The 12,005-nt window shown below is 46.1% G+C and overlaps 1 protein-coding gene across 1 annotated transcript in view; it reads right to left on the bottom strand.

Moving 5' to 3' along the window:
• pi4kab (phosphatidylinositol 4-kinase, catalytic, alpha b) overlaps nucleotides 1-12,005 on the bottom strand; it is a gene marked incomplete in the record, with an annotated part of 51,565 nt that overhangs the window by 5,884 nt on the left and 33,676 nt on the right. Inside the window, 18 exon segments of the mRNA XM_062543462.1 lie at nucleotides 98-265; nucleotides 576-666; nucleotides 1,361-1,560; nucleotides 1,930-2,009; nucleotides 2,125-2,283; nucleotides 2,528-2,655; nucleotides 3,119-3,226; nucleotides 3,743-3,894; nucleotides 4,264-4,422; nucleotides 4,959-5,086; nucleotides 6,089-6,245; nucleotides 6,750-6,842; nucleotides 7,366-7,380; nucleotides 9,599-9,718; nucleotides 10,148-10,237; nucleotides 10,793-10,876; nucleotides 11,150-11,231; nucleotides 11,732-11,856. Coding sequence (XP_062399446.1) covers nucleotides 98-265; nucleotides 576-666; nucleotides 1,361-1,560; nucleotides 1,930-2,009; nucleotides 2,125-2,283; nucleotides 2,528-2,655; nucleotides 3,119-3,226; nucleotides 3,743-3,894; nucleotides 4,264-4,422; nucleotides 4,959-5,086; nucleotides 6,089-6,245; nucleotides 6,750-6,842; nucleotides 7,366-7,380; nucleotides 9,599-9,718; nucleotides 10,148-10,237; nucleotides 10,793-10,876; nucleotides 11,150-11,231; nucleotides 11,732-11,856 — 2,139 coding nt within the window.

The raw sequence follows: 12,005 nt of genomic DNA, 5'->3' as shown, positions 1-12,005 counted from the left end.
CTCTGGACGGTTGTATTGGGCAATGAGGGGGTGAGGCGGGTACATGCTGGAGAGTGTGTGTGTGTGTGTGTGTGTGTGTGTGTGTGTGTGTGTGTACCGGAGGAAAGGAGCGCAGCACTCTGACGGCGTATTGGGCAGTGAGCGGGTGAGGCGGGTACATGCTGGAGAAGTAGGAGAGGCCGGTGGGCGGGTCCGCTGCCGCCCAGCACAGGATGTGGCTCAGCTCCGGCGAATCAGCATCAATCGTGTGCCACGTCACCAGGAACTGGACCACATGGAGAGGAAGTGACACAAACACAAGCACACACATAGACATATATATCTATGAGCACACACTCATTTCAGCAGCACAATTACACTGCACACATAAACATATACAGAAACACTACAAGGCAATAACAGTCATTGACAAGTAAGGGTACTACAAAAAATTTTGTACATATATGTATACACAGATGTTCATTTCTGTATACCTACAAAACAATACAGGAGTGTGTGTACTGTGTGTGTGTGTGTGTGTGTGTGTGTGTGTGTGTGTGTGTGTGTGTGTGTGTGTTGATGTGTGTGACTATCACCTTCACAGCCTCGGGGACATCGCTGACTGCTCCTGGGTCCAAGCGCACAAGACGAGTCACCTCTGCTGCGATCACGTCCGTGTTCTTAAACCTGCAGAGAGATTTGATAAAGAACACCTTTAATGTACTACAGTATGTTCTTGCTGGCTCAGTGGAGAACCATACGGCTGTTTCCCTCCAACTCCCGGCCCTGTCAGTTGAAGACAGTCGAAAACAGTGACATTTCCATCACTTATCAAAATCAGGAAAAGGGTGGGATACACAATACCAACAGAATCAGCACACACAGCTTTGATTGCTGTTACTATAATATTAAGTATAATGTTTGTGGAAGGTAGGAGGCAGGTTTATCAAAGATATCAAATTGAGAAGGATGAGAAATCAACTAATCATCAACTAATGATATGATGGCACACTGAAATATAAGGCCTAAATACAGCCTGCTAGAAAGTGATAATGGGGTTAATAGCGTGTGTGGGGAGGGAAGGTTTATAGATTCTCACTTGGCAGGTAGTTGTAAAGACAGGTGTGCGTGTGTGTGTTTGTGTGTGCGTACTTGTGTGTGTTTGTATATGCGTATGTGAGGGGGGAGGGGGGTTAATAGGTTCTCACCTAGCAGGTAGTAGTTGTAAAGACAGGTGTGTGTGTGTGTGTGTGTGTGTGTGTGTGTGTGTGTGTGTGTGTGTGTGTGTTTGTGGGGTGGGTTAATAGGTTTTCACCTAGCAGGTAGTTGTAAAGACAGGTGTGTGTGTGTGTGTGTGTGTGTGTGTGTGTCTCTCTCTCACCTGGCGGGCAGCTGCAGGGCCAGGTAGGGGGAGATGCTCCAGGACAGGTTGACGTGGTCCTTCCACTGCTTCTCACTCAGACTCAGGTACTTGGACCTCCAGTTGGCGATGCTGGTCTCCACCAGCGGCTCCGCCGAGATGACCAGCTCCTGGGTGGACAGTGGGTTGTACCAGGTGGTCAGACGCTCGATCTCACTGGCCTAGAGACAGGGGAGAGGGATAGAGAGAGAGAGAGAGAGAGAGAGAAAGACAAAGAGAGAGAGAGGGAGAGAGAAAGACAAAGAGAGAGAGAGAGAGGGAGGGTAACAGAGGGGGAGAGATGGTAAAGCATGGGGAGAGATTGACAGATGTGTCAGTTTTTAATCATAACAAAACAATAGTTTAAACAATAAAATAACTCTTGAAAACAGTTCACTAGATTTTTTAGGACTTGTTGGCTTTACTGCCACCTACAGGTCCGACCCGGGTACACACAGTCTCAATCACTCCCAAGTACAAAAAGCAAACTGAAGAACAGAAGTGAATGGAGAATATGCGGTGATGGTGTTTGCTTATGGAGAGGCTCCTACCAGAAGGGCCAGCAGGAGGGTTCTGCGCTTCATGTAGTATTTATGGAGCTGGGTGCCTCGGTTACTTTTCTTAGACAGACCTAAAATACACACACACACAAACAAACAAACAAACAAACACACAGAGTTTTACATTATACTTTGTAAATGAATAATGAGTAATGTTTTCTGTATTTGTGTGTGTGTGTGTGTTACCAGATTTCTTTGATATAGTGGACAGTCCACTGGAGAGTGGGTAGGTGTTGATCCAGCCCTGATTGGCTGGCTGTCTGGAGCCCACCGCTGCGTCTAGACTACTGCGGGAGTCCGTCACCGCCATCACGGACAGACTGTTCACACTCATCTCCTGAGGGTCTACACACACACACACACACACACACACACACACACACACACACACACACACACACACACACACACACATTATTTATCATCACCATCACCATCGTCACAGCGGAGCAATGCCAGGCCGAACATGGCGGCCTCAAATGTTGTGGACGGGGCTAAGTTCGGCTGGCACAAGGTCAGAGGTGAAAGGTGACTTTCCCTGGCTGGAGGACGAGGGACGTGAAGGACAGGAGGAGGGCATGTGGCGTACCTGGAGGGACGAGCTGATTGGCTGTGAGGTACTTCTTGTCGGAGAGCAGGCTGGCGTAGAACTTGGTCATGATGCTGATGTCCTCCCGCAGACGCTTCTCATTCTGGGTGGGGAACCGTGGAGTCACACTGGGGGGGGATGCCACACAAACACACACACACACACACACACACACACACACACACACACAGAGTTATGTCCTACAACTTCCCTTGTGTCTCATGTTAATTCATTTTAATTAGCAAAAAGCAGTGCTTAGATTGCAATTTTAGTCTTGGCAGTGATCTAGCCCAAGTGTAGACAAAATATCGCTGTTGTAGGTGCATTGACACAATGATGATAAACATGTTTTCTAGACACATAGGCCTGCATCATTCTATCCTCATTATAAAGAGGGCTGTGGGTTGTAGAACCTCAAAGTCTAATGGTAACGGTTTCAGCAACAGCTGATAAATGATTGATGATAATCCTTCCCATCATAGGAACAATGTGATATTTGTGTGTGTGTGTGTAGAGTACAGTATGTGTGTGTGTGTGTGTGTGTGTGTGTGTGTTTTGTTTGAATTCAAAACATTTTTTGTTGTGAGTCACCTGAAGTAGTCGAAAGCTGTGGAGTAGATCTTTTCTCTCAGGACGTTGCGTATGGTGGCGTTGGTCACCACATCCGCATGGAGAAGAGTAAGACCAAGCGTCAGGAGCCTAAACAAACACACACGCACACACACACACACACACACACACACACACACACACACAGATCACATAACCTGGGCAGCAAAATATTGCTCTATGTGTGTATGTGTGTGTTGGACCTTATGTGTGTCGGCCCTATAGCAACGATGTGGCAGTTGTGTATGTCTGTGTTTGTGTGTGTGTTTGTGTTTGTGTTTCTGTTTGTGTGTATGTGTTTATAAATGTGCTTGTGTTTGTAAGTGTGCTGGCGACATGGCGGTTGTGTGTGTACTCATGTTATGTGTGCTCGAGTGTGTGTGTGGGTGTCTCTGTGTGTGTGTGTGTGTGTGTTAGTATTTGTGTATTACCAGACCTGAAGCAAGACCCTAAAGTGGCAACATGGTAAAGTGTGTGCATGTGTATCTCTGTGTATGCGCATGTGTGTGTGTGTGTATGTGTGTGTCCGTCTCAGTGTGTTAATGGACCTGAAGTGGGGTCCTATAGCGGCAACATGGCAGTAGCGTCTGTGTGTGTGTAACAGACCTAAAGCGGGGTCCTATGGCGGCAACATGGCGGTTGAGGCTGCTCCTGGCTCCTCCTACGCTGAGCGACAGCGCCCTCTGCAGGAGGCTGATGAACATCTCCACCTGGTCAGCACTGCAGTACTTGGCAATCTCAAACCTCTGCACTAGGAACTACTCAAACACACACACACACACACACACACACACACACAAGCATTAGCAAAGCTAGCATTGACATTAATAGTGGAATCTGACCTGATGTACCTGCAGCTGTCTTATGACGACAGCATAACGTGATTATTTCTGAGATTCTCCTAAGTTTTCTACCATGACGTATGCACAACTCTGAGTTAAAAACGTATCAGAATCTCTGAAATAACAACGTTATGCAGTCAGCTTAAGGTGACTGCAGGCGACTACATCAAATCCATCAAATAGCATTTCCCACTCTGGTCTGTGGCATTCTGGGTAATGTCACCTGTATCCAGAGGCATTGTGGGTAATTTCACCTGTATCCAGAGGCATTGTGGGTAATCTCACCTGTATCCAGAGGCAGTGTGGCGTGACCTCAGGCGGGCGGGGCACTGGCTGGCTCTCCTCTGATGCGGCCAGCGGGTCGGCCTCAGGCTCCGCCTCCGAGAACAGACCCATCCTCTGCTCCACGCTCATCTGCCACGCACCTACCATCTCACGCATGAACTACACACACACACACACACACACAGTTTTACATTACATTTTGTAAATGAATACTGTTTGCAACAGGAGAACATATGATCTGATATATTAAGGCTGCAGTGTGATATATTGAGGGTTAGCTGTAATACATGGTAATCAAGATACAGTATTATCAGCAAGGAATTGCTGGACGTGTCTGATAATTCCAGGCTGCACTGAGACACAATATGTACATACATACAGTACATATAAACATACATACAGTACATACATACATGCATGCATACATACATAATCAAGATACTACCAGCAATCCACAGGGTTATTGAGAGAATAACGGAATTGCTGGAGGGATCTGATGATTCCCGGCTGCACTGGGACACAGTGAGTTAACTGCAATATCTTTTGTTTAAATATTACCAGCACTCTTCTAGGGACTGTTATGGGCATATAGTCACACATTGCATACGTAATCAGATATATCTCCCAGATATATGCGTTGCGGTGTGATTATATCGAGGCCTTGCCGTAATATCACATGGCCTGTGCAATATTACCGGAACTTCCATCCCATCGCGAGCGGCCAGGAACCACTCCCAGCAGGCAATGGCCGTCTCCATGCCGTGCTCAGTGAACATCTTCAGCGGGGACCAGCACAGGTGGTGCAGGAGCTGGGGGTCACAGTCTACAAGGCAGGGACAGGGGGAGAGTGGGAGAGAGAGTCAGAGGGACGGTGGGCGGGTGGGCGGGTGGGTGGTGTGGGGGTCAGGAGACGGGAGAGGGATGGTGGTACTAGAGAGGAAGAGATCAACAACATCTTCAGCCCCGACCAGCACAGGAGGTCAGAGAGGGAGAGGTATAGAAGTGTTGCTACAAGCTACAAGTGAGCTACAAAGTCTACAAAGCAGGGAGATGGAGAGAGAGAGAGAGAGAGAGAGAGAGAGAAAGAGAAAGAGACAGAAAGAAATGGATATTCATAGGGGCAGATGGATGGATGATAACGTGACCAGTGGGGACATGGAGAATGAAAGAGAGCGTGAGAGAGAGAGAGGAGAGACAGAGAGAGAGGAGAGAGGGGGATAGAACAAGAGCCAGAGTGGATGAGTGGATGAGTAGGTGGAGAAGGGGAGTGGGTCGGGAGCAGCCCAGGTGGAGCAGGAGCCAGGAATCCTTACAGCAGAGCAGAGTGATGAGGGCAGACTGATCACTGAACATGCTCTGTGCTGAAGTGTGTGTGTGTGTGTGTGTGTGTGTGTGTGTGTGTGTGTACATGTGTGTGTGTACCTTTGGTTCTGATGAGCAGAGCGGTCATCTTGAACAAGTTCTGTGTGTGTGTGTGTGTGTGTGTGTGTGTGTGTGTGTGTGTGTGTGTGTGCGCGGTGTGTGTACCTTTGGTGCTGATGAGCAGAGCGGTCATCTTGAACATGTTGTGTGTGTGTGTGTGTGTGTGTGTGTGTGTGTGTGTGTGTGTGTGTGTGTGTACCTTTGGTGCTGATCAGCAGAGCGGTCATCTTGAACATGTTCTGTGTGTGTGTGTGTGTGTGTGTGTGTGTGTGTGTGTACCTTTGGTGCTGATGAGCAGAGCGGTCATCTTGAACATGTTGTGTGTGTGTGTGTGTGTGTGTGTGTGTGTGTGTGTGTGTGTGTGTGTGTGTGTGTGTGTGAGTGTGTGTGTGTGTGTGTGTACCTTTGGTGCTGATCAGCAGAGCGGTCATCTTGAACATGTTCTGTGTGAAGGCGTCGGAGTCTTTGGCCTCCAGAGCTTCGGTCATCTGCTGCACCATCAGCCTGCTCAGGTCCGACTCCGTGTGGGTCATCTGGGCAAACTGCAGCATGCCCGCCACCTACTCAGACACACACACACACACACACACACACACACACACACACATACACACACACACACACACACACACTTATTAAGCTTCTCTGCCAGCTGAAGCATGAAATGTAGGAGGGAAATCCAACTTGTGGAGTTTTCCTTTTTTATCCTTTGTTTAGAGAGAAATGTAATTTTTTTTTTATCCTTTGTTTAGAGAGAACTGCTCTTATTTTCCCTCTGTAAGTATTCAGTATGAATGGTATCTTCAGTTGTAAAGTGCTGACCTTCGTAACTTCATATATTGAAAAAATAACTATAAAATAAAAAGCTTCTCTGGCAGCTGAATTTTATGACATATAATCTTGTTTTTCTCCAGAAACAAAAACCACAGACATGCATGAGTGACTGCATAAACATACAGTAAATTATTGTTATACAGTAGTACATACAAACATGCACACACACACACACACACACACACACACACACACACACACACACACACACACACACACACACAGTGTACCTCTCCAGTGTAGCGGTTGCGTAGGTTGAGGGAGGCCATAAAGTTGGAGTAGTCCTTCTTCACACAGCTGGGTCTCTCTGTTAACTGAGTGCTCTGAGGGAAATATAGCAGCACATAAGTATACGTGTATCTGACTGTGCGTGTGTTTGTGTGTGTCTGTGTGTGTGTGTCAGCGTGTGATGACCAGAGCAGCAATGAAAAAGAAAAATTATCAGAGAGAGAGAGAGAGAGGGGGGTGAAAGAGAGAGTAGAAGTCTATTTTTTGCATATAAAGGCATCATGTCGTGTTTGAACTGAGCAATGCAAATCTACATACAGCAGTCGCAATACAGAAAATGAAGTTCACTACCAGCATTGGCCAGCAGGGGGAGAGAAAGAGGCATCAGGAAAAGACAGCTAGTGAGGCTGGACCACTGCACTCATTCGGAGCAGTGCCAAGGAAACAGACTGCCCTACAGACCAGAATAATAAAGAATGGAGAAAGAGGGCAGAGAGAGAGAGAGAGAGAGAGAGATGGACAGAGACAGACAAAGAGAGAGAGAGACAGACAGACAGAGAAAGAAAGAGAGATAGGGAGAGAGATAGAGGGAGACTTTTCATGACTCTCCAAACTAACCTGTGGAAAAGCAGCCTGCGGACGAATGGCACAGCACATGACAGTCAGGCAACCAGACAGTTACCCCACAACCCAGCAACCATGGAGACAGCCAAGCATTAAGGGCATCACCCGGGCAACCAGGTGTGTGAGTAGCCAGTCAGCCATCACCCAGGCAACCAGGTGTGAGTAGCAGGTGGGGTAAGCAACATGGGATGGAACAATGAATAAAACCAAAAACACAAAAGAAACAAATGGAAAAACAATGCAAGGCACACACTTCAAAACATGCACACACACTAACTAAAACACACACATACACACACACACACACACACACACACACACACACAAACACACACACACACACACACACACACACACACACACACACACACACACACACACACACACATTAACTAAAACACACACACACACACACACACACACACACACACACACACGCACAAATAAACACTTTTATGTGCACAGCAACAAATCCTCTTCAACACACACACAGGCACACACTGCTTCAAACAGCATGCATAAATTCATATTGTTATGAGACACATACAATAACATCCACACACAAACACAAGAATTAGTGGTATCACGGCACATGATTGGCTGAGGTTAGGCACTGCTTTCTCAATGATGTGATTGGCTGAGGTTAGGCACTGCTGCTTTCTCAATGATGTGATTTCATGTGACGGGCACAACAAGGGTGGGGAGGACGGACCATGAGACAAAAAATATCGCATCACTAAAAATGATTTTATTCTCTATACTTGATGAGTCAGAGAGCTCTGTGTTTGAACTCTTGTCACATGATTGTAGTCGTATTTAAAGGATATATTGATTTAATACTTGAAAAATGGTCAGTTTAGTAAACAGAAAGGTGTTATTTTGTGGTTTGTCTACATTCATTAGTCTGATCTGAATCCATGTGATCTGATGTCTATTGCATTAGTCTACTGATCTGTATCCATGTGATCTGAAATCTACTGCATTAGTCGACTGATCCAAATCCATGTGATCTGATCTACTGCATTAGTCTACTGATCTGATGGCGACTACAGCTCCACTCTTACCTTAATCTGCTGTCCGATCACCTCTGCAATATTCTAATGGTGATAGGAAGCCAGTCAGGTGAGGGGAGGACTACGGAGTACTTCACTTCCTGTTCCCACTACATGCACTACAGTACATAGTACTGCACTTCCTGTTCCCACTACAAGGACCAGGCTACAGAGTACTACACTTCCTGTTCCTACTACATGGACAAGTGTACTACACTTCCTGTTCCCACTACATGGACAAGTGTAGCCTACTACACTTCCTGTCCCCAGTACATGGACAAGTGTACTACACTTCCTGTTCCCACTACATGGACAAGTGTAGCCTACTACACTTCCTGTCCCCAGTACATGGACAAGTGTACTACACTTCCTGTTCCCACTACATGGACAAGTGTAGCCTACTACACTTCCTGTCCCCAGTACATGGACAAGTGTACTACACTTCCTGTTCCCACTACACAGACTACAGAGTACTACACTTCCTGTTCCCACTACATGGACTACATACGTAGAACTACATGGACTAGTACGACCCTGCTCACACTATATGGATGAGTGTTAAACTACACTGCTCCAGGTACACTGATCTCACACCGTGATCAACCACTGTGCCGGGGCATTTTTATACGGGCTTGTGATCATAAAGTGGTTGTTTTAAAGTAGCCTAATAGGCCATTTACAGTATCACACAGCTTAGTCAACACCATCTGAGCATATGTCAGCACTACACCACTCCTACTGCACTGGTGAGTGTAGTGTACTACATCACTCCTACTGCACTGATGAGAGTACTACACCACTCCTACTGCACTGATGAGTGTAGTGTACTACACCACTCCTACTGCACTGGTGAGTGTAGTGTACTACACCACTCCTACTGAACAGATGAGAGTACTACACCAGTCCTACTGCACCACTCCTACTGCACTGGTGAGTGTAGAGTACTACACCACTCCTACTGCACTGGTGAGTGTAGAGTACTACACCACTCCTACTGCACCACTCCTACTGAACTGATGAGAGTACGCCACTCCTACTGCACTGGTGTGCACATTTGGTGTATACATTTCTTTTTGTGTTTATGTATGTTTGTGTTAATGTTTTTGTGTGTGCATGGGTGAATGAGTGAATGTGTATTTGTATGAGTGAGTGAGTGAGTGAGTGTTTTGTCTCACCCCTAGTGTGGTGCTCTGGCGGTTGTAGCCGGCGAAGTTGAGGATGCTCTCAGTGGCCATAGCCAGCCCTGTGTGCTGAGAGAGACCGGACACCCAGTTCTGGTGCTTATTCAGATACTCCTGACACAGAGAGAGAGAGAGGGGGGGGGGGGGGGGGGAGAGGGAAGGGTTGTTGTAGAGAGACAGAAAAGAGAGGGAGGGAGAGAGAGAGGTGAGGGAGAGAGGAAGAGAGTGAAATATGGGAAACACACCAAGGGAGACAGACAGGAAGGGGGAGACAGGAGAGGAGAGCGACACAGCGAGAGGAGAAGAGCAAAATGTTAGGGAATAAATAAATACATAAGAAATCAAACAAACAAACAAACATAAATAAACAAATAAAAAGCATTGAGTCTGACAGAGAATTGGGTGAAGGTGACATAGACAGATACTTTTGAAACAACTGACTTTCAGCTTGTGCCTAAAGCAACACAATAGTGTAATTACACAATAAGGTGTTATAACTTGAGTAACACACAAGGGGTCCTATTGTTATGTGCAGTGCCTCACCTGCAGGTGGGACTTGGTGACAGATGATGCCCACTTCATGGCCTCCTTCAGGATCTCCCCACAGCGTGCTGCAAAGTCCTTCACTATGCTCTAATTCACACACACACACACACACACACACACACACACACACACACACACACACACACACACACACACACACACACACACACACACACACACACACACACACACACACACACACACACACACACACACACACACACACACACACACACACACACACACACACACACACACACACGAATAGAATGATGAACACCACCGAAACATGAACAATGACTCAAAACATGAGTATAAGAGGCTTCAGAGGCTACAGAAACATGAACAAGAAGTCAAAACATGATCATAACAGGCTTCAAAGGCTACAGAGACATGAATACTGACTCAAAACATGAGTATAAGAGGCTTCAGAGGCTACAGAAACATAAATAAAGACTCAAAACATGAGTATAACCGGCTTCAAAGACTACCAAAAGGTTAAATATCATTCCTGTCCTTATACGAGTCAACATCCTGTTTACTTAAACATGCGCTCATCATCATAACTGATAGAGCTTCCTGTTGCTGTATCCGTTGTTGATCATTCCAACTGATCAGTTTCTCAGCTGACCGGGCTCTTACCTCTCGTGCCTCATGGGTGTCCGGGACGGTGATGCGATGGGGCGTGTCTGGGATGTCGTAATACGGTTGGTCCTTGTGGATATCCTGACCAATGAGAGTCATTGATTATTTATCATATTTGCCCAAGGCACCAATGTGCATCCCAAATGTCACTTCTAATTTGGCTTTGGTGATGTTTCCATATATGAATGATTCTTCTAGCCAGTCTGTCTATGGTTTGGAGAACAGCTCTGCTTCAAATTCATCATTCGTATAACTTCCACAGAAAGCCTGTGTACAGAGTGAATGTGTGTACTGTACATACAATCCCACAGTAGTGATTGTTTGTTTGTTTGTTTGTTTGTTGTCTGCACTCACAGCGCTCAGAGACAGAGAGAGGGTCTGTAGGATGTCAAGCATGGTCTTCAGCACACGACCACTCCACAGCAGGTGAGGGAAACTGGAGGATGTGGCGGGAAGAAAACAACAACAGTATGACCAGACCAGGAAGTAAGAATCAGATAGAGGCTGAACAAACATGCTCTTTGGTACCCTAGACTAGATCTGAGAAAAGGATTTTCCGTAATTTCCCAACTATTAGCCGCAGTTTATACATTGATTTTGCTGTTTGGAGTTTGGATGTGTGTGTGTGAGTGTGTGTTTTGCAGTTTTGTGCCATCTTGATTTTACGTACCGTAATTTCCCAACTATTAGCCGCAGCTTATACATTGATTTTGCTAAATTTCTTATAAGGTTAATACACTGGGGCAGTTAATATGGTATTAATATGCTTTTGTTTCTTTTAACTTGCATAAAACACTGTGCTGCGGCTTATACACAATATAGCTAATAAACAGGAAATTAGTAATATGGTTTAATTAGTTTAATTTCTTTTCATTTTACCAAACAGTAACTACTCTATCAATAACTACTCTATCAAACACTTTGTTAGGAGCTTACGTTTCAGCCAGTCCAGACAGGTATTTGTCTGCCACTCTGCGGATGCGTTTGTGGGTGTGGTTAAAGTTGACCAATAGGAACTGAGCATGGCGTTCTAGCTCCTCCTCATGCTCTTTGGTCTTGGGCTGTTAGAGAAAAGAAGAAGAGAAGATGGAGAGGAATGAAAGATTGTTTGTCATGTAATCGGGATATCCACTTCTGAGGGACACCAGACATCTGTGGGGGTGTAACACTGTCAGTTTCAGAATGCAGAGCTAGTGTCAGAGGCAGCATC

The sequence above is a fragment of the Sardina pilchardus genome, chromosome 8, assembly GCF_963854185.1.
Source record: "Sardina pilchardus chromosome 8, fSarPil1.1, whole genome shotgun sequence".
Classification (NCBI taxonomy): domain Eukaryota; kingdom Metazoa; phylum Chordata; class Actinopteri; order Clupeiformes; family Clupeidae; genus Sardina; species Sardina pilchardus.
The sequence above is the reverse complement of the archived record's forward strand: the minus strand, read 5'-3'. Positions and strand labels throughout refer to the sequence as shown.